Source organism: Ranitomeya imitator, chromosome 2 (assembly GCF_032444005.1).
Source record: "Ranitomeya imitator isolate aRanImi1 chromosome 2, aRanImi1.pri, whole genome shotgun sequence".
Classification (NCBI taxonomy): domain Eukaryota; kingdom Metazoa; phylum Chordata; class Amphibia; order Anura; family Dendrobatidae; genus Ranitomeya; species Ranitomeya imitator.
Window position 1 is genome coordinate 567,204,859 of NC_091283.1, and position 20,399 is coordinate 567,225,257.

Consider the following 20,399-nt stretch of genomic DNA (forward strand, 5'->3'; position numbering starts at 1 on the left):
CATCACGGGCGCTCCAACATCTAGAGGAAGTCTTACACCATCTCCATAAGTGCCACCTCCCTCTATTGGCAATTGTTGTGGACACCACAAGGGGTCACCTACTTCAGCTACAGTGACATTATAATTTACTGTCCACAGAACCATATGTCCCAGCTGGTCCCTTTGCAACATTTGGCGCCTCCTCCGTAGCTCACCGCAAATCTGTCTCCATACAGTATCATGTTTTCAGCAGCATATCTGCAGTTTACACTGGGCGATGTGCTGCTGAGAACAATGTTTTTTTTTCCACCTTAAACAATTATAATAAATTCACCGACTAAACACTATGTGTAAATAGTCATGATAAAACATCACTTTTATTTGAAACCTCTAAAATCTCCAAAAATGAAATAAAAACAAATAAGTCTGGCCAATACGAATGTATTTGTCTGGAAGCTCACAATAAAAAACAAAATAATATAATATTCATAGGGGCTATAGTAACCCTTATAAATAACTGTAGTGTCCCACCTTGTCGCGGAGGTTGGCACCCTACACAGTACACAAATGGCGCCCCCAATCAGTGATGGCTCTCCCAGATTAGCCCTACCAGGCCCTGTCACAGGACAGTATTACGGTATCTATTAACATCATGACAAAAAGTGTTGTGCAGACAAAAATGACGTGCACAAAGGTTCATTGATATAATGTACTCTCATGCTCAATTAATGCATCAAGCCAATGGCACGCACCCAAAAAGTTCCTTGATATACTTGCAAGTTCAGTTATAGGTAAATATTATGTACACCTGTTCCCCCAGACATGGTGTGCTATATACAATCTAAGAAATGGATGAAAAAATGAAAACTTCATATAAATTATTCCCAAGCATCCATTATTTTCGACGCGTTTCCTCTAGATAGGTTCATCAGGAGAACATGCTTAATTTTAATTAGAAATAAGAATAGCATGTATAATCAAGATACAACTTAGCTTAAAGGTAAATCAATTAGTCAGAGTATCAATTCAGGTCAGGGGGAACAGTATCCATTCAAGCCTGCCCACCAGTGCGATATCCCTGAAAGTGGCATCTGACTGTGGCAACCACCATCTACTATATAATTGTCTAAGGGTCACTTCCGTCTTTCTATCTGTCTTTCTGTCTGTCTTTCTGTCTGTCTTTCTGTCTGTCATGGAAATCCCAAGTCGCTGATTGGTCGCGGTCAAACGGCCACGACCAATCAGCGACGGGCACAGTGCGGCCGCGAAATGGCTGCTCCCTACTTCCCTGCCGTCAGTGCGAGCTCCATACTCCCCTCCAGTCAGCGCTCACCCAGGGTTAATGGCAGGGTTAACGGACCGTGTTATGCCGCGGTGTAACGCACTCCGTTAACGCTGCTATTAACCCTGTGTGACCAACTTTTTACTATTGATGCTGCCTATGCAGCATCAATAGTAAAAAGATCTAATGTTAAAAATAATTTAAAAAAATAAAAAAAAATCATTATATACTCACCCCTGTCGGCCCCCGGATCCTGGGTTATATACTGCATGGGCAGTGTTATATACTACGTCTCTGTGCAATATACTACATGGCTGTGCTATATACTACGTGGCTGTGCAATATTTTACGTGGCTGGGCAATATACTAGGTGTCTGTGCTATATACTACGTGGCTGGGCAATATACTACGTGGCTGGGCAATATACTACGTGTCTGTGCTATATACTACGTGTCTGTGCCATATACTACATCTCTGTGCTATACACTATGTGGCTGGGCAATATACTACGTGGCTGGGCAATATACTACGTGGCTGGGCACTATACTACGTGGCTGGGCAATATACTACGTGTCTGTGCTATTTACTACGTGGCTGGGCAATATACTACATGGCTGTTCTATATACTACGTGGCTGTATTATATAGTACGTGGGCTGTGTTATATACTACGTGGGCTGTGTTATATGCTACGTGGGCTGTGCTATATTTCTCTGCTGTATCTGTGCAACATGAATCGTGGTATGTGTTAAAGAGGGGGGCCCACTGAGACTCTTTCACCCGGGGCCATCAAAAACCTGGAGCCGGCCCTGGCTTCACTGATTGGTAACGCCAGGCCGCGAATAATCAGCGACAGTCGCAGTCCGCCCGCGAATTGGCACGGAATTTCAACCACGCTTCGCTAATTGGTCGCAGCCGGCCGAATCCTTTGTATAAACTGCATTATTCTGAAAACTTCATAAGTAAACTGCATACATATTCTAGAATCTGCAATGCGTTAGAATCTGGCAACCATCTAGTACTATATATGCGCTCTTTTTCCTATTACCATCATTGAATATCCTGGTCAGGTGCCAGGAAGTGGTTTTTGACCCGGGTGTGTTTGGTAATATGACTCTGCCGCACACCCGTGCATTGTATCTTTGTGGAAGAAATATTTTAAAAAATGAGAGGGACTTTAGGTATCCAAAATTTATGGCCCAGGCTATCATCTTTTCTTTGCGATAACGAAAATGCACAAGGGTCTCAACCCTCTGAAAGGTCATCCAATTGTGCCCAAACTTGGCTTAGTGGTTAGCACAGCAGCCTTGCAGCGCTGGAGTCCTGGGTTCTAATCCCACCTTGGACAACATCTGCAAAGAGTTTGTATGTTCTCTCCGTGTTTGCGTGGGTTTCCTCCGGGCACTCCGGTTTCCTCCCACATTCCAAAGACATACTGATAGGGAATTTAGATTGTGAGCCCCATCGGGGACAGCGATGATAATGTGTGCAAACTGTAAAGCGCTGCGTAATATGTTAGCGCTATATAAAAATAAAGATTATTATTATTATTATTATTATTATTACATCAGCCCATTTTCCTTTTTGTTATTTTTTTACGTAAAAAATGACATATATATATATATACATACATATATTTATATATACCGTATTTTGCCGTTTATGAGACGCACCCGATTTTGACACACTCCAAATTTTGAGGAGAAAAATAGCAAAAAAATTTTTTTTAATAAAATAGTGGTTCTTCTTACAATCCATGCGTCTTATTGGTGACCAGGGTGGTGGCTGCGGTGAAGCACATCCCAGGGTCGCTGCTGGGGGAGGCAGGAGTGGGGTGATGCTACGGACCTCAGAATGGGAGAAAGGGGTGTTCAGATGTGCGATGCTGCGGGTATTCGGTGGTGCGAGGGCTCCGCCGACATTTTGTGAAAGCTAGGAGCCCCCATACTTCTAGATCTTGGTGTTGAGATCTCATTTTCCGAGATCTTGGTGGCAAGATCTCCACCTGTACATGCGCTACCCCCAGCAGCCATTTTCTCGGAGTCCATTGCAATATAAATCATGGATGTGCAGGAGTCCGGGGCTTTCGCAAAATGTCGGCGGAGCCCCGGCACCATCGAACCATTGAACACCCGCAGTGTCACACCTCCAAACACCCCCTCATCCCAGCCTGCGGCCTGCAGCAATGCGCCACTCTTGTCTCCTCCAGCAGCGACCCTGGGACCCTGATCCACCGTGGCCGGTAAGGTATACTCTAATTATAAGAGACACCACCATTTTCCCCCCAAATTTGGGGGAAAAAAGTGTCTCTTATAATCTGAAAAATGCTCCTTTCCAAGGTGAAGAGAATGGGGCATCAGAATCTGAAAAATGCGGTATATATATACTTATATATATATATTATATATATATTTTAAATGCAAAATACATACATTAGTCTTCAACTTGCTTAACTGTTCACAATAAGGGTATGTTCCCACGGTCAGTAAACGTTGCGGGTTTGATGCTGCGTACATCCGCAGCATCAAGCTCGCAGTGACCTGATGTTACAGCATAGTGGATGGGATTTCTAGAAATCCCACGTCCACTATGCGTTCAGAGACGCCTCCGGCCTTCCTGCGTAAACGGACATGCGGCGCGTCTTTCCAGACCGCAGCATGTCTATTTATATTGAGGAGAAACTCAGTCTCCGCAGCGTAAATTTCCCATAGGATTTAATTAGGTGCGGTAAAACCGCATTATCTTTATAGTCACATGCGTAGTAAGTGCGGGAACACAGCCTTCTACGCATGTGAACTAATTTAAATAAAGGTGTACTGTGGGCCACTGTCACGGGAGTACTGGGTAGACTAAGGCTGGTTACCCGGGCCCCTGTGATATCCCTCAGGCTAGGAAAACCCTGTCTGACCCTCTCCCAGAAGTTACACTAAAGGTGTGCATGTCTGGGCCGCCAGGCCTGACCCTGTCTCCTGTTTCAGCCATAAGCTGAAACCACCTCCCGCCACCCAGTGAAGAGACCACACACCAATCCCCACAGAAAGCACAGACAGAGAAAACTGAAAAACGCACCACGCCGCAGTCACACAGGAATACACGAAAATGTGCACAGGGCAAAACAAATACAAATATAGGAAAGAGAAATATGACAAAGGATAATACACCACCAGATACGATATTCCTTCTCCTAGACCACCACTCCAGACCGAGATCACAGGCACAAGCTATAATCGGCGACGCCCAAAGTTCAGCAGAACTATTTAAAGGCAGAAGGCGTGACCCAGCATCCAATCCGAGTACCAGCTAGATTAACCCCGGACAACCTAGATAAAATCTGAGCGCATAGTGGACGAATGCGGAATTCCCGCTGTCTGTTGGACGCCCTAGTGTGAATAGCGTCCGACATGACAGTACCCCGCCTTCTACGAGGGACCCCAGGGCCCTCACAACTTATAGGACCCGGCTTGTCCGGATGGCGGCGGTGAAACATACAGACCAGCCGGTCCGCATGAATGTCCGAGGCTGGTACCCAAGACCTCTCCTCAGGCCCATAACCACGCCAATCTACCAGGTACTGTAAAGTGCGGCGCACTTTACAGTACCTGTAACCACCTTGGAGACTTCAAACTCTAAATTGCCATCCACCAAGACAGTAGGTGGTATCGGCGCCGCATCCACGGAACCCATCACCTTTTTTAGTAAAGACCTGTGGAACACGTTGTGAATCTTATATACCGTAGGGAGCTCCAATCGGTAGGCTACCGGGTTAATGATGGCAGCAACCCTAAATGGACCAATAAACCTTGGACCCAATTTAAGGGATGGTATTTTGAGTCTCATGTTTTTTGTGGACAACCACACCCAGTCACCCACACTCAGGTCCGGACCTGGCACACGTCTACTGTCAGCCACACGTTTGTACCTTGCCCCCACGCTCAACAGGCGCTGTTTAACTCTCCTCCAGACTGATGACAGTTGTGCTCCTAAGTGGTCCTTCTCCGGGACGCCGGAAGAGCCCCCCTGACTCAAAGTACAAAATTGAGGATGGTACCCATAAACACAAAAAAATTGAGACTCCCCAGAAGATTCCTGGCGGTGATTATTTATGGCAAACTCAGCCAAAAGAAGGAACGTCGACCACTCCTCCTGATTGTCAGAAACAAAGCAGCATAAGTACTGCTCCAAATTTTGGTTCATACGCTCGGTCTGACCATTAGACTGAGGATGAAACGCCGAAGAATGTGACAACTTGATCCCCAGCTGTGAGAAGAATGCTTGCCAAAATTTTGCCACAAACTGAGAACCCCTATCAGACACGATGTCAGACGGGACCCCATGAAGTCTGACCACCTCCTGCACAAATACCTGAGCCAGAGTCTTAGCGTTAGGCAACGAAGGCAAAGACACAAAGTGCAACATCTTTGAGAACCGATCAACAATCACCAAGATGACCGTGTTCCCAGCTGAGGAGGGCAAGTCTGTGATAAAATCCAGGGAGATCTCCGTCCATGGCCTACTGTGTACCTCGAGAGGAAGTAGTGTGCCAGCCGGACGGGAGCGGGGCGTCTTAGCCCTAGCGCACGTGGTGCATGCTGACACGTACGAGACCACGTCCTGTCGGATTTTGGGCCACCAAAACCGACGCGACACCAACTCCAAAGTACCCCTAACCCCTGGGTAGCCAGCCAGGACAGCATCATGATGCTCCGCCAATACCTTTAGGCGAAGATGGAGCGGTACAAACGATTTGTTAAGGGGAAGCTCAAGTGGTACCTCCTCCTGAGCCTCGGCAATCTCAGCCTCAACCTCAGTTGTGAGAGCCAAGACCATTACACCCTTTTGGAGGATGGGTACGGGTTCTTCCCGAGGTTCTCCCCCCGGAAAACACCTGGACAAAGCATCCGCCTTAGTGTTCTTAGATCCAGGTCGGTAAGTAACAAAAAAGTTGAACCGCGTGAAAAACAATGCCCAGCGAGCCTGCCTGGGGGACAGACGCTTGGCTGACTCCAAATAAAGCAAATTCTTATGGTCGGTAATAACAGTAACCTGGTGAACCGACCCCTCCACAAAGTGTCGTCATTCCTCAAAAGCCAACTTGATAGCCAACAACTCCCTGTTGCCGATATCGTAGTTACGTTCGGCGGGCGACATTTTCTTGGAGAAATAGGTGCATGGACGCAACTCGCTCAAGGATGAGCCTTGTGACAGCACCGCCCCCACTCCAACCTCAGACGCATCGACTTCCACGGTAAATGGTTTCGATACGTCCAGCTGCACCAGAATGGGGGCCGAAGCAAAACTGATCATCAGAAATTCGAATGCGCGCACAGCAGCCTCAGGCCAGGAGGAGAAATTGGTACCCTTTTTCGTCATGTCAGTAAGCGGTTTAGCAATGGTAGAAAAATCTTTGATAAACTTCCTATAGTAGTTAGAAAACCCAAGGAACCGCTGAAGCGCTTTTAGGTTATCAGGCCGTTCCCAATGCAGCACCGCTTGCACCTTAGCGGCGTCCATTTTAAACCCTGAAGCGGACACAATATAACCCAAGAAAGCCAACTCCTGAACCGAAAATACACATTTCTCAAGTTTTGCATAGAGCTTATTCTCTCTGAGAAGCTGTAACACCTTGCCTGACATGCTCTAAATGAGTATCACGGTCGTATGAATAAATGAGAATGTCATCTAGGTACACAATAACAAACTTCCCCAAAACATGCGAGAACACATCATTAATGAAATGTTGAAATACTGCAGGCACGTTTGTCAACCCAAATGGCATCACCAAATTTTCAAAATGACCTTCAGGAGTATTAAAGCCGTCTTCCACTCATCACCTTGACGGACTCTTATGAGGTTGTACACCCCCCTGAGGTCAAGCTTGGAAAACCACTTAGCACCTGCCACCTGGTTGAACAAATCAGGTATCAATGGCACAGGGTATGGATCACGAATCGTAATCTGGTTTAACTCCCTGAAATCCAGACACGGGCGTAGACCGCCATCTTTCTTCTTAACGAAGAAGAACCCCGCTGCCATCGGTGAGGACGAAGGCCTAATGTGCCCTTTGCTCAAACTTTCAGCAATGTAGTCCTTTAACGCTTGCCTCTCAGGACCAGAGATGTTAAACATCCTAGCATTCGGCAATTTGGCCCCTTGTTTAAACCTGATAGTACAGTCATAGGGGCAATGTGGTGGCAATTCTGAGCAACCCTTCTCAGAAAACACATCCGCGAAATCCAGCAGTGACTCAGGAATGCTAGTAGTCACAGCGGACACACATGTGACCAGGCAATTCTCCTGGCAGAATTCGCTCCACTGGATTATGTCCTGAGTTTTCCAGTCAATCACCGGGTTGTGCACAGATAACCATGGAAAACCCAGAATCATTTGTGCAGGAAGATTACTGAGCACCCTACATGTAACCTGCTCAGAATGTAGGACCCCAATGTGGAGTTTAACCTCAGCCACAAACTCAGTAATCTCCCCCTGTGGGAGAGGGGTGGCATTGATGGTGACCACCCGTATAGGATGAGGCAATTTTTCGACCGTGAACCCGGCCGTGCGTGCAAACTCCTCATCAATGAGATTAGTGGCCGAACCACTATCCACAAAAACAGTGATTGGCAGCTCTCTGCCAGCGACAATAACTCTGGTAGGAAGCATACATTGAGAGACCACCATGGAGGATATGCATAAGCTCAGATTGGCCTCCTCCACACCCTCTGAGCTTAGTAGTTTTCTGCCGTTGTGCTTTTTCTTTGAAAACAGAGGACAAGCATTTACATAATGCCCCTTTTTACCACAGCAAAAACAGAGTCCCTGCTTCCTGAGCGAGGGGGCTTGATGATGCGACACCCCTGCGATTTGCATAGGCTCCGTGGGCTCACCTGCAGCAACCTCACGTGTACTTACGACCTCCCCCAAGGGCGGCGTCTCTAGCGCCCCCTGACGCAAACGGCGATCAATGCGAACAACAAGACTCATGGCAGACTCTAGAGAAGCAGGAGTCTCATACATCAGAAGGGCTTGTTTAACCCTTCTCGAAACCCCACATACAAACTGACTCCGCAGCGCCGGGTCATTCCATTGTGTGTCCACCGCCCAGCGACGAAATTCAGAACAGTAATCCTCCGCCATTTGCTCCCCCTGGTGGAGAGCGCATATCTTAGATTCTGCTAGAGCCAATCTGTCAGGATCATCATAAATGAGTCCAAGAGCAGAAAAAAAAACTCTCTACTGAGTTAAATGCAGCTGAATCAGAAGGTAATGAAAACGCCCATGCTTGGGGGTCTCCGTTCAGTAATGACAAAACCAAGCCCACACGCGGAGCCTCATTACCTGAGGAAAGCGGGCGCACACAAAAATACAATTTGCAAGCTTCACGGAAAACAACAAATTTACTGCGTTCTCCAGCAAACCTCTCAGCTAAAGGGATTTTTGGCTCTGCAACTCTCCCTGCAGTTTCCACTTGCGCATTTGATACCACAAGACCCTGTTGCTGAACTGCCCCCTTCAATTCAGAGACCTGTAAGAACAGCGCCTTCAACTGGCGGGTTATGGAAGTCATAGTAACATAGTAACATAGTAACATAGTTAGTAAGGCCGAAAAAAGACATTTGTCCATCCAGTTCAGCCTATATTCCATCATTCCATCATGGGATCCATGACATAAAAAAAAAATACTTTTTTTCTTTTTCTTTTTGGGACGATTATAATGTCACGGGAGTACTGGGTAGACTAAGGCTGGTTACCCGGGCCCCTGTGATATCCCTCAGGCTAGGAAAACCCTGTCTGACCCTCTCCCAGAAGTTACACTAAAGGTGTGCATGTATGGGCCACCAGGCCTGACCCTGTCTCCTGTTTCAGCCATAAGCTGAAACCACCTCCCACCACCCAGTGAAGAGACCACACACCAATCCCCACAGAAAGCACAGACAGGGAAAACTGAAAAACGCACCACGCCGCAGTCACACAGGAATACACGAAAATGTGCACAGGGCAAAACAAATACAAATATAGGAAAGAGAAATATGACAAAGGATAATACACCACCAGATACGAAATTTCTTCTCCTAGACCACCACTCCAGACCGAGATCACCAGGCACAAGATACAAGCTATAATCGGCGACGCCCAAAGTTCAGCAGAACTATTTAAAGGCAGAGGGCGTGAGCCAGCCTCCAATCCGAGTACCAGCTAGATTAACCCCGGACAACCTAGACAAAATCTAGCCGGCGCCACTGAGCGCATAGTAGACGAATGCGGAATTACCGCTGTCTGTCGGACACCCTAGTGTGAATAGCGTCAGACATGACAGCCACAGCTGGAAGTTCAGCTGACCGCGAGAACTGGAGTGCACGTAACCGCAGGTCACCGAGCTATCTCCGGTCATCAGCGATCATCATCTTCAAGCTCCGCTGTGTCTGGATGTCAGGCTGGATGGTGGCATGATGCTACTATTCAACCTGACATCCAGATGTAGCAGAGCTGGACTCCTCGTGGGACAGTATATATATCTTCTCAGCGGACAGGTATGGTATATTGTTGCTTTTTTTATTTTATTTCTCTTACAGGATAACGAGGGCATCAGTGGATTACGCAATGCAGTAAGTATGGTTTAATTAAGATTATTAAAGGAGTCTGTGTCATTATTTCAATTAAAGGACTTTATTCTGGCTGTGTCTTTATTTACCATGTTACTGTAAAATAGGTGTCTTATAAATGCTTCTCCATTACTAAGCTGTGAGCTTGATGTCACCGGACAATACAAAGGTGACATCAACCCCACAAATATTACCCCACTTGCCACCGCTACAGGGTAAGTGGGAAGAGCCAGGTAAAGTGCCACAATTGGCTCATCTTTGGATGTGCCAATTGTGGGGCGGCTGCGGGCTGCTATTTTTAGCTTGATGAGGGACAAAATCCATGGACCTCGCCAGCCTGAGAATTCCAGGCCGCAACTGTCTGCTTTTTCTTTGGCTGGTTAACAAAAATAAGGGGACCCCACACTATTGTTTTTGGAGGGGATACCACTATTTTTGCTAACCATCCAAGGTAAGCAAACTGCTGCGGCCTGGTATTATCAGGCTCTTAACGTTCATGGATATTGGATCCTTACCAGCCTGAAATACCAGCCCCATTAGTCTGCTTTACTCTGGCTGGTTAACAAATATAGGGGGACCCCACGCCATTTTTTTAAAATTATTATTTATTTATTAAAAAGGAGGGGACCTCTCTCTGTGCTTTCCTCCACTTCCTGTGTCATGGACTGTGTTCCTCAGTCCATCTTACCCAAACAGACTGCATAAAAAAACTTCATACAATCCCAAAAGCTACTTGCTTTTTATCTTCCTACTCCTGCTGATATCAGGAGACATCTCCCCAAACCCCGGTCCACCATCCACCAACCTCAACCCCTACCCTACCTCACATCGAAACCTTACTAATCTTACTAATATTAATTGCACTCCTTCATCCCCTCCTTCTTTTAATTGTGCCCTTTGGAATCCACGGTCTGTATGTAACAAGCTTCCTTTCCTACACAATTACTTTCTGAAAAACTCTCTGAATCTGCTGGCCCTCACGGAAACCTGGATTCAGGATTCTGACACTGTCTCTCCTGCTGCCATTACCCATGGTGGCTTACAATTCTCCCATTCCCCGAGACCAACAAACAGACCTGGTGGTGGAGTTGGCATACTCCTGTCCCCACAATGCACTTTCCAGGTCATCCCCTCAGTTCCATCACTCTCATTCCCTTCTTTTGAGGTCCACACCATCAGGCTCTTTCGCCCCCTCTCCCTCAGAGTAGCGGTCATATACCGGCCCCCAGGCTCACCCACCCGCTTCCTGGACCATTTCTCTGCCTGGCTGCCGCACTTCATGTCCTCAGAACTACCAACCCTTATCCTGGGAGACTTCAACATCCCCATTAACAGCCCCACTTCCACATCTGCATCCCAGCTTCTGTCACTAACCACTTCTCTCGGCCTCTCACAGCTCTCAACCTCTGAGACACACAAGGACGGTAACACCCTGGACCTGGTTTTTGCCCGGCTCTGCTCAATCTCCTACATAGATAACTCACCGCTTCCCCTCTCTGACCACAACATTCTCTCCTTCACACTCACATATCCTCGCTCACCCCAGCACCCTCCTACACACCATTCAGTCAGAAATCTACAAGCCATTAACCCTCTTACACTTTCAGACTCCCTACGCTTATCATTGTCCCCAATCTCTTCCTTTTCCTGTCCTGATCTGGCGGTACATCACTTCAATGACACTCTTAGAAGCACCCTTGACCAAGTAGCTCCCCTCACCCTCAGGACCTCCAAACACAGAATAAAACAGCCCTGGCTCACATCGCAAACCCGATTTCTCCAGCGATCCTCTAGGTGTGCTGAACGCTTATGGAGGAAAACACGCACACCAGAAGACTTCATACACTTCAAATTTATGTTAAGGACCTATAACTTTGCCCTTCACTTCGCTAAACAGACCTACTTTACCACTCTGATCTCCTCACTATCCAACAACCCCAAGAAACTTTTTGACACCTTTCACTCCCTCCTCAGGCCAAAAGCACAAGCCCCTATCACAGATATTTGTGCTGGTGACCTGGCCTCCCACTTTATAGAGAAAATAGACAATATCCGTCAGGAAATCCGCTCCCAACAACTAAGTTCAGTGACTCCCATCCCTCCCCTCATTGCCCCTGGCTCACTCTCCACATTCGATCCCATCACAGAAGAAGAAGTCTCCAAGCTCCTCTCCTCTTCTCGTCCGACTACATGCACTACCGACCCCATTCCCTCACATCTCCTCCAGTCTCTCTCTCCAGTTGTCACAAGTCACCTAACTACAATCTTTAATCTCTCCCTCTCCTCTGGCATTTTCCCCTCCTCCTTCAAACACTCTATCATTACTCCATTACTAAAGAAACCCACCCTCGACCCATCCTGCACAAACAACTACAGACCGGTCTCCAATCTCCCCTTCATCTCTAAACTCTTGGAGCGCCTGATATACTCCCACCTTACCCGTTACCTCTCCACTCACTCCCTCCTAGACCCTTCACAGTCCGGTTTCCGCCCCCTACATTCGACAGAAACTGCACTCATCAAAGTGACCAATGACCTTCTGACAGCAAAACGTAATGGTGACCACTCTCTGCTCATTCTTCTCGACCTTTCTGCAGCTTTTGACACTGTTGACCACCCTCTCCTGCTCTCTAGGCTCCAGTCACTAGGCATTAAGGACACTGCTCTCTCCTGGTTCTCCTCCTATCTTTCCGACCGCTCCTTCAGTGTTCTGTTCTCTGGCTCCACTTCATCTCCTCTTCCTCTCACTGTTGGGGTACCTCAGGGCTCAGTCCTTGGCCCCCTTCTGTTCTCTCTCTACATGGCCCCAATTGGACAGACCATCAGCAGATTTGGCTTTCAGTACCATCTTTATGCCGACGACACACAACTATATACGTCATCCCCTGACCTTACCCCCGCTGTACTACAGAATGCCACTGACTGTCTGTCCGCAGTCTCCAACATCATGTCCGCTCTCTATCTGAAACTCAACCTCTCCAAAACTGAACTTCTTCTGCTCCCACCATCTACTAACCTCCCTAAATCTGACATTTCCCTCTCCGTGGGTGGCACCATAATAACACCCCGGCAGCAGGCGCGCTGTCTGGGTGTTATGTTTGACTCCGATCTCTCCTTCACCTCCCATATACAATCTCTTGCCCGCTCGTGCCGCTTACACCTAAAGAACATCTCTAGAATCCGCCCTTTTCTCACCATGGAGACAGCTAAAACCCTCACGGTCGCCCTGATCCACTCCCGCCTGGACTACTGTAACGCTCTATTAATTGGCCTCCCCCTCACTCGACTTTCCCCTCTCCAGTCCATCCTTAATGCAGCAGCCAGGGTCGTCCATCTGGCTAATCGTTACTCGGACGCGTCCGCTCTTCGCCAGTCGTTACACTGGCTGCCCATTCATTACAGGATACAATTCAAAGTACTTGTTCTCACCCACAAAGCTCTCCACAGTGCGGCACCCCCTTACATCTCCTCCCTCATTTCTGTCTATCAGCCTAACAGACCACTGCGCTCTGCAAATGACTTTCGGCTAACCTCTGCACTAATCCATACCTCCCACTCCCGACTCCAAGACTTCTCCCGTGCTGCGCCAATCCTCTGGAATGCTCTACCCCAAGATATTAGGACCATCCATAATTTGCATAGTTTTAGGCGCTCGCTCAAAACACATTTGTTCAGAGCGGCCTATCGCGTTCACTAATCAAAGTTATGTTATGTTTGTGTGTAGCCCATTCACTATCCCCATCTATTCCCCAACCCCTGAAGATGGCTGGACCATGATTGTAAATACATCATTGTAAATACACACCTGTACTTTGTATCTCCCCCACCTCATTGTAGATTGTAAGCTCTCACGAGCAGGGTCGTCTTATTTTGCTTTAATTATTGTATTGTTAACGTTGTTACTTATGACTTTTGTGTTTGAAACTGTTAAACTGTAAAGCGCTGCGGAATATGTTGGCGCTATATAAATAAAGATTATTATTATTATTATTATGTACTTCTGGCTGTGTCACAAGATTCACCATTATTTAAATTAGTACACATGCGTAGTAAGCTGTGTTCCCGCACTTAATACGCATGTGACTAGGAATATAATGTGGTTTTACTGCATCTAATGATAGTGAATGGGTAATTTACGCAGCTACATAAATTAACATGCTGCGGCCTGGAAAGACACGCTACATATCCTTCTCTGCAGGGAAGCCGCAGGCATCAGTACACATGAAATCCCATCCACTATGCTGTAACATCTGGATGCTGCAGGTTGGACCCTGTGGATATACGCAGCGTCCAACCAGCAGCGTTTACTGACCGTGGGAACATTCCCCAATATATCTGCAAACAGGAAATCACTTTTTTTTCCTTCCCAGAAACTAACTTTCAATTAGGTTTATTTGAAGTGAGAAAAAAAACACATGCAAACGCAACCAAAATGCATGCGGAAAAACGCATCAAAAACGCAGGTGACCTGCCAGTGACTTCAGATGCAGATTTGGTGCAGATTTCACCTGCGTCAAATCCTGAGCAAATACTGAGCCATTCCTGATCGTATGCACATACCCTAAGGCTATGTGCACACGTTCAGGATTTTTCGCGCTTTTTTCGCGTTTTTTCAGTCATTTTCCGCGGAAAAAAATAATGCTCAAAAAACGCACGCATAAGCATCCCATCATTTTTAATGCATTCTGCAATTTTTGTGCGCATGAAGCGTTTTTTTCCATGAAAAAAACGCATCGCGATAAAAAACGCAGCATGTTCATTAATTTTGCGGATTTTTCATGTTTTTGCCGCTATTTAATGCATTGCGAAGCTCCGGAAAAAAACGCGAGAAAAACGTGAAAAAAATTTGCATGCGGAATTCTTGCAGAAAATGTCCGTTTTTGTTCATGAAATTTCTGCAAGAAATCTTGACGAGTGTACATAGCCTTAGGGTGCATGTCCACGGCCCGACTACATCTGGATTAGCTGCGGATTGAACGTTCAATCCACAGCGTGTGAACACGCATCCGGCGGTCCTGCGTTTACGGACATGCGGCGCATCTTTTTAGAATGCAGCATGTCTGTTTACCTTGCAGCGATGCTCCATCGCCACAAGGTAAATAGCACAGTTCTATGCATAAGGTGCGGCGATTCCGGATGAACACATACGAAATCACCGCGCATACAGAAGGGGGCGGCGCTTTGGGCGGAGCACCCTAACAGTAATTTTGACCAGGGGTGCAAAAACCTTTACATGCCACTGTACTTCCCAACAAATTTCCATAAAGAACACAATAAAGACGATATAGTACAAGAAACATTAAACATGTTTATCTTTTAAACTAGACATATTGACAAGGAAATAAATGGCACAATTTGATTGTAATCAGACAGAAGAAATATTGGTTCTGGAACATCCCTTAAATATGTGCACTACCACCCTCACTTCTCATCACCTTGCATTATCCCTCTGTGGAACCCTGCAGCAAAGAAAGATTAGCATAATTACTTACTGTCATTAAGTATGGCCGCATTACATATGCAAATCAGAGACAAGGGACGTATCCAAGAGCATCAGCCACTCATGAGATCAATTGCAGCTCTGCTGTGCCAATAGGAAATGGCATCTTGCAGGATTAGCTGCCAACAGCTGGGAGATTTCGGTTGGTCACTAGCAGACAGTGGCCTAGTAAGGGAGATGGAAAGCAGGGAACAACATTAGAGGGCAATTCTAGTTTGCAGGGCAAAACACACTGCTCATTTTCATTTGATCATCTTCAGGACAAAACCCCCCAAACACAATCCCAATTATCAAGCTCTACACCCACTCACAATTTTACCAAGATACAAAAAGAAATAAAACATTCAGTATTTAACAAAAGAGGACATTATTTAACACTTACTTGAATGTTTGCTGTAATTTAAAAAAAATTACTGTTTGAGCAGCAGGAAATTATCACTAGTGGACTACTAAACCCTTTACCACGTGGGTCTCCATTTTCGTGAGCGCTATATAACTCCACCTCCCACATCCCACCTTGAAGATATGTCAAACGACATAATGTATTGTGGTGATTGGAATTTTTTACATTGTTAGTGATAGAGTTGAGTTCTGCCCAGCACTAGGTAGCTACAAGGGAGAGACAGAGTTAATAGCTGGGACTAGCCCAGAGGGGAGTGAATAAGTGAGGGCACAACTGAGAACTTCTTGGTAGTGGGTCAGATAGGGCCTAGCTTGGGTGTTCCTGTGGATAGAGGGAGATGACCTCATAGGTAGTAAACCCAGCAGAGAAAAGCTGTAAGAAAAGTGAATGGCATTCCGGGATATATATTCGGGATATAAATAGCGATAGAGTGAAGGAAGAAGTATCCAGGCCTGGGGCAGGAAGCCTAGCGGGATGGTACGGAGTAGTCTGCCAGTAAGGTAAAGGAATGGAAAGGAAAGGTGAAGCAAGATGCAGAGAAAATGCCCTGCATGCTAGTCCAAAGGCATTAGTAGAAAAGGAAGCTGAGTAGCCACCGTGTTGGCACAGCGTTGGCACAGAAAATTCTTCTTTTTCTCCATAGAAGCGGGTTGGAGTTTAGGACTCTTGCTACTGGACTGTTGTGTCATTATCAAGAATCAGGGGAGCTTCCGAAGAAGTGTGCTGGGCTGTGCTAGTAGTGACTGAGGAAGAAAGAGTGTTTCCAGGAAAGGAGGAAAAGATTGTGATGATGTCGCTGGTTGTTAAAAAAATGTCCTTGAACTTCCGCAGGGGCGGACATACCGCATGTTCAGCCGGTGCGGCTGCACAGGGGCCCAGAGGGTGAGGGGGCCCCTACAGGACAGCTAATAGTGAGGGCAAACTGGCCCCGAGGCTCCGGGGGGCCCCTGTCCGGATTGCCCTCATGTGCGGCGGGCAGGGAGAGATACCTGCAGCTCCGCTGTCTCAAAGAGAAAGTGGCAACAGGGCTGCAGTGATCTGTCCTGCACTTCCTGTCTCTCACACAGCAGCAGCACGGCTGGGCACTTCTGTGCCAGAGAGAGGAAGCTGCCAGCGACGGTGATCCACAGAGAGGTAGGTGTTTGCTGATTCTGCAGTCTTCTTCCCCTATGTGCGCTCGTCTTCCCTTTGCACTGCTCTGCAGCACAATAAACACCAGTGATTGTGGACTCCGGACTGAAATCTGTACTTCACTTTAACTCAAGACAAACTCCTGCTCTGGATGTGCTGAAGCCAATCACAGGACAGTGAAGGCATTAGGAGAATGTACTGGGGGGAGGTGAGGAGAAAAGGGGACTCCTCCCTCTGGATTATTCACTTTACTGAGCTTGCCATAGCAAAGAACAGACAAATTGTTGCCAGAGGAAAACTTTACAAACAAAGCTTTGTAGCAGTCCTATCCAGCATGGTCAGGCTCCTTCTAGGAGATGCAGCAGCTGTGGAGGAGGCTGGCAGCAGGTCCTCAAGGGGAGCTGTGTGCAGGGTCTCCAGTCCTATAGGTGCAGGGGGTCGTCCACTGCAGAGCATCCCCTCTGCGACCTGCTGCACTCTGGCAGGAAAGGAACCAGAGAATAAGATGCAAAATAAATGGGATTTTACTATCTGTCCATATATCTGTCCGTCTAGCCCATATCTATCTATCTATCTATCTATCTATCTATCTATCTATCTATCTATCTATCTATCTCACATCTATCACTCTCATGTCTGTCTATAGATTTATCTATACCATATCTATCTATCATCTATCTATCTATCTATCTATCTATCTATCTCACATCTATCACTCTCATGTCTGTCTATAGATTTATCTATACCATATCTATCTATCTATCTATCTGTCTATCTATTATCTATCTATCTAATATCTATCATCTATTATCTATTATCTATCTATCTATCTATCTATCATCTATCTCACATCTATCTATCTCTCTCATGTCTATCTACCTATAGATTTATCTATCTATTGTCCAGAAAAATGAAGGCAGCACTCCAGTAAAAAAAATAAAAGTGGCTTATTGGTCACACATGGGCCAATAAACCACTTTTATTTTTTCTATTGGAGTGTTGCCTTCATTTTTCTGGATAATAGCATGAGGTTTGGTACATGCCTGGAAGGATTTTTTGCACCCCTTGTTTTCTTTTGGTGCTGCTTTTTGTGTTCTTTATCTATCTATCTATCTATCTATCTATCTATCTATTTATCATCTATCTATCTATCTATCTATCTATCTATCTATCTATCTATCTATCTATCTATCTATTATCTATCTACCCCCAACAATGACAGCTCCTGGTGTATTTGGAATCTTGGGCAATAAGACTCACTGGACCAGCTATGAGACTCACACTAAAGGCCTCTGTGCACATTAGAGAGAAGTCAACACAATTTGATCATTTCTGCCGGTCCAAGACAACAATTAATGTATAACCGGACCTCCCGAATCTTCCCAGAGGTGGAGCAAAGGATCAGGCTCTTTGAACGTCCACTACTGATAATCTTCCTCTCCTGTGAGATAATCCACCATCAGTGTCTGGTAATGATTTACTCCCCATTCCTATTGGAAGCGTGTATGTTCCTAGGCCAGCTCAGTGTTCATATATAGTAGAGAATTGGAATAGCTGGGGTCCTAACAAATGTTTGACTGATGGTAACTTAAAGGGATATTCCCATCTCCAACATCCTATCCTAATATGTAGTAGGTATAATATCAGAAATATTAGCAAATACCTCCAATTAGAAATATAGTATAGTTCTTCTCATTCTCTATGTATATATAATGTAGCTTTGTCGCCATAGAAGGAGAGGGGCCCAGACACATTTCTTGCACAGGGGCCCCAAGCTATTAGTGTCCGCCCCTGCCTTGAAGGTACTATTTGCTGTGTATAGTTCACACCAAGTAATTCTTAAGTAAAAATACATTTAGTCAGGAGTGTATTTGGAAACTATGGGACCCAACAGCAAAAGTCCTAACTGGGCCCCTTTTGTCTCTCGGTGGAGTAGGCCTATAAGGCAGGGTCACAAAATGGCATACCTCATAACTTTTAAAGCTAGGGAGAGAAACATGTATTGCAGCACGTATACAGTAATTTTTCTCCATCTTAAGCCCCTTACTGTTTTTACCCACTACAATACACCTTTTGTGACCCCTTACAGTATTATGCCTCTAAAAAATGCATCTAACACACTGCATGATACCCCCACCAACAGTGATTTCTCCCGCATGCACAGTATGATGAACCCAATGTCTCCAAAATAGTATGCTGTCCCCACAGTGTATACCCCCAAATAGCATAATCCCCTCATACAATGAAACCTCCATATCACCTCATACAGTATAATGGCCCCACGATTAAAATTCCCCAAACACAGTATGAACACTCCCATAATGGTCCTTATCACCACAGAGTATGATGGCCTTATAATTACTGACCGATAAAAGAAAGCAAAAATGCCATTCACCTAGCCACGTTCCAATGCTGTGCCGCTTCACTCTGTGTAGCATGTGGACTGAGGCTCTGTGCAGCAGACGTTCAAGCTGAATAGTGGAGAAAGGATCAGACAGATCCTTGTTCCACCATTGTATTCATTATCGCACTGGGGTAAATAGGGCCCACCAGTGACATTGATTCTCAGAGTCCACCTTAGAGCTACATGATAACAATGCCCTGGAAGTGTAAAGCAAAGTGCATATCTCTGTAAGCTCTGTGGTACATCGGCTCACTCGGCTGCACACAAAGGTAGACACAGGTACAATGTCTCTTTTAATCTTCCACTGGTTTATTATATACATGCGGCATAAACCAGTGCACAGTGAAAAATAAATATAGCCCTTTTGGCAAAACTGGAAGACAAAACAAAATGGTCTATAGTCTTTGTAGCTGCGGGGATCTACCCGCTCAGGATATAACAACTGGGTTCAGTACGGTTTAACACAAACACTTCTCTGGAGCTGCCGGCTCCGGACACATTGAGCACACAATGACTCAGAAGGCTATTATTTACCTTCTAAACCCCACCTGGGGAGGAGATATGGTGAACACCCTCCCACCTGCTCTTCAGCTGTTCACTAAAATGTCCAGCCTCTAAAATGGCCGATTAACCCCTCTCAGCACTTAGTGTTGTGGAGTAAACTTCTAGGTTTCAGATCACTAAAGCTAACAGTCTCAAGGAAACATATCTCCCCTCTAGTACTTTGCCAGTGACTTTGTCACAGCTTCCACTTCTGATCATACAGATTGTTGTGGGTCAGGAAGTGGAAGAGACATTTGCGGTTATGAGCTCCCTCCATGATGGGAAGCTAGATGCGCTATACATATGGCTTCCCCTGCTGCCTTATACTGAACGTGCAGATCAGAACCATGAAGAAGAGATTTTTGCAAACATGAACATCTCAATGGTACTCTAAATGATCAGGCAGAATGTTTCTTCACTCTTCAGCTCTCTTCCCAATCATTATGGAAGTAAACAAGGGGCTGACAATGCTGTGCCTCCATGAACAGGAACTACAAGGAGCAAAGATTTAAACAAGATTTTGTTTCTTGCTAAAACATTTTTCCTATAGCCCTAAAA

The 20,399-nt window shown here is 46.0% G+C and overlaps 1 protein-coding gene across 2 annotated transcripts in view; it reads right to left on the reverse strand.

Moving 5' to 3' along the window:
* The window catches only part of TNRC6C (trinucleotide repeat containing adaptor 6C), a 569,817-nt gene extending 554,358 nt beyond the window's left edge, over positions 1-15,459 (reverse strand). For both annotated transcript variants that reach the window (XM_069752117.1, XM_069752116.1), the window contains exon 1: positions 15,353-15,459. In XM_069752117.1, coding sequence (XP_069608218.1) covers positions 15,353-15,373 — 21 coding nt within the window. In that variant the 5' untranslated portion in view covers positions 15,374-15,459. The remainder of the gene's footprint in view (positions 1-15,352) is intronic.
* Positions 15,460-20,399: the final 4,940 nt, after the last annotated feature.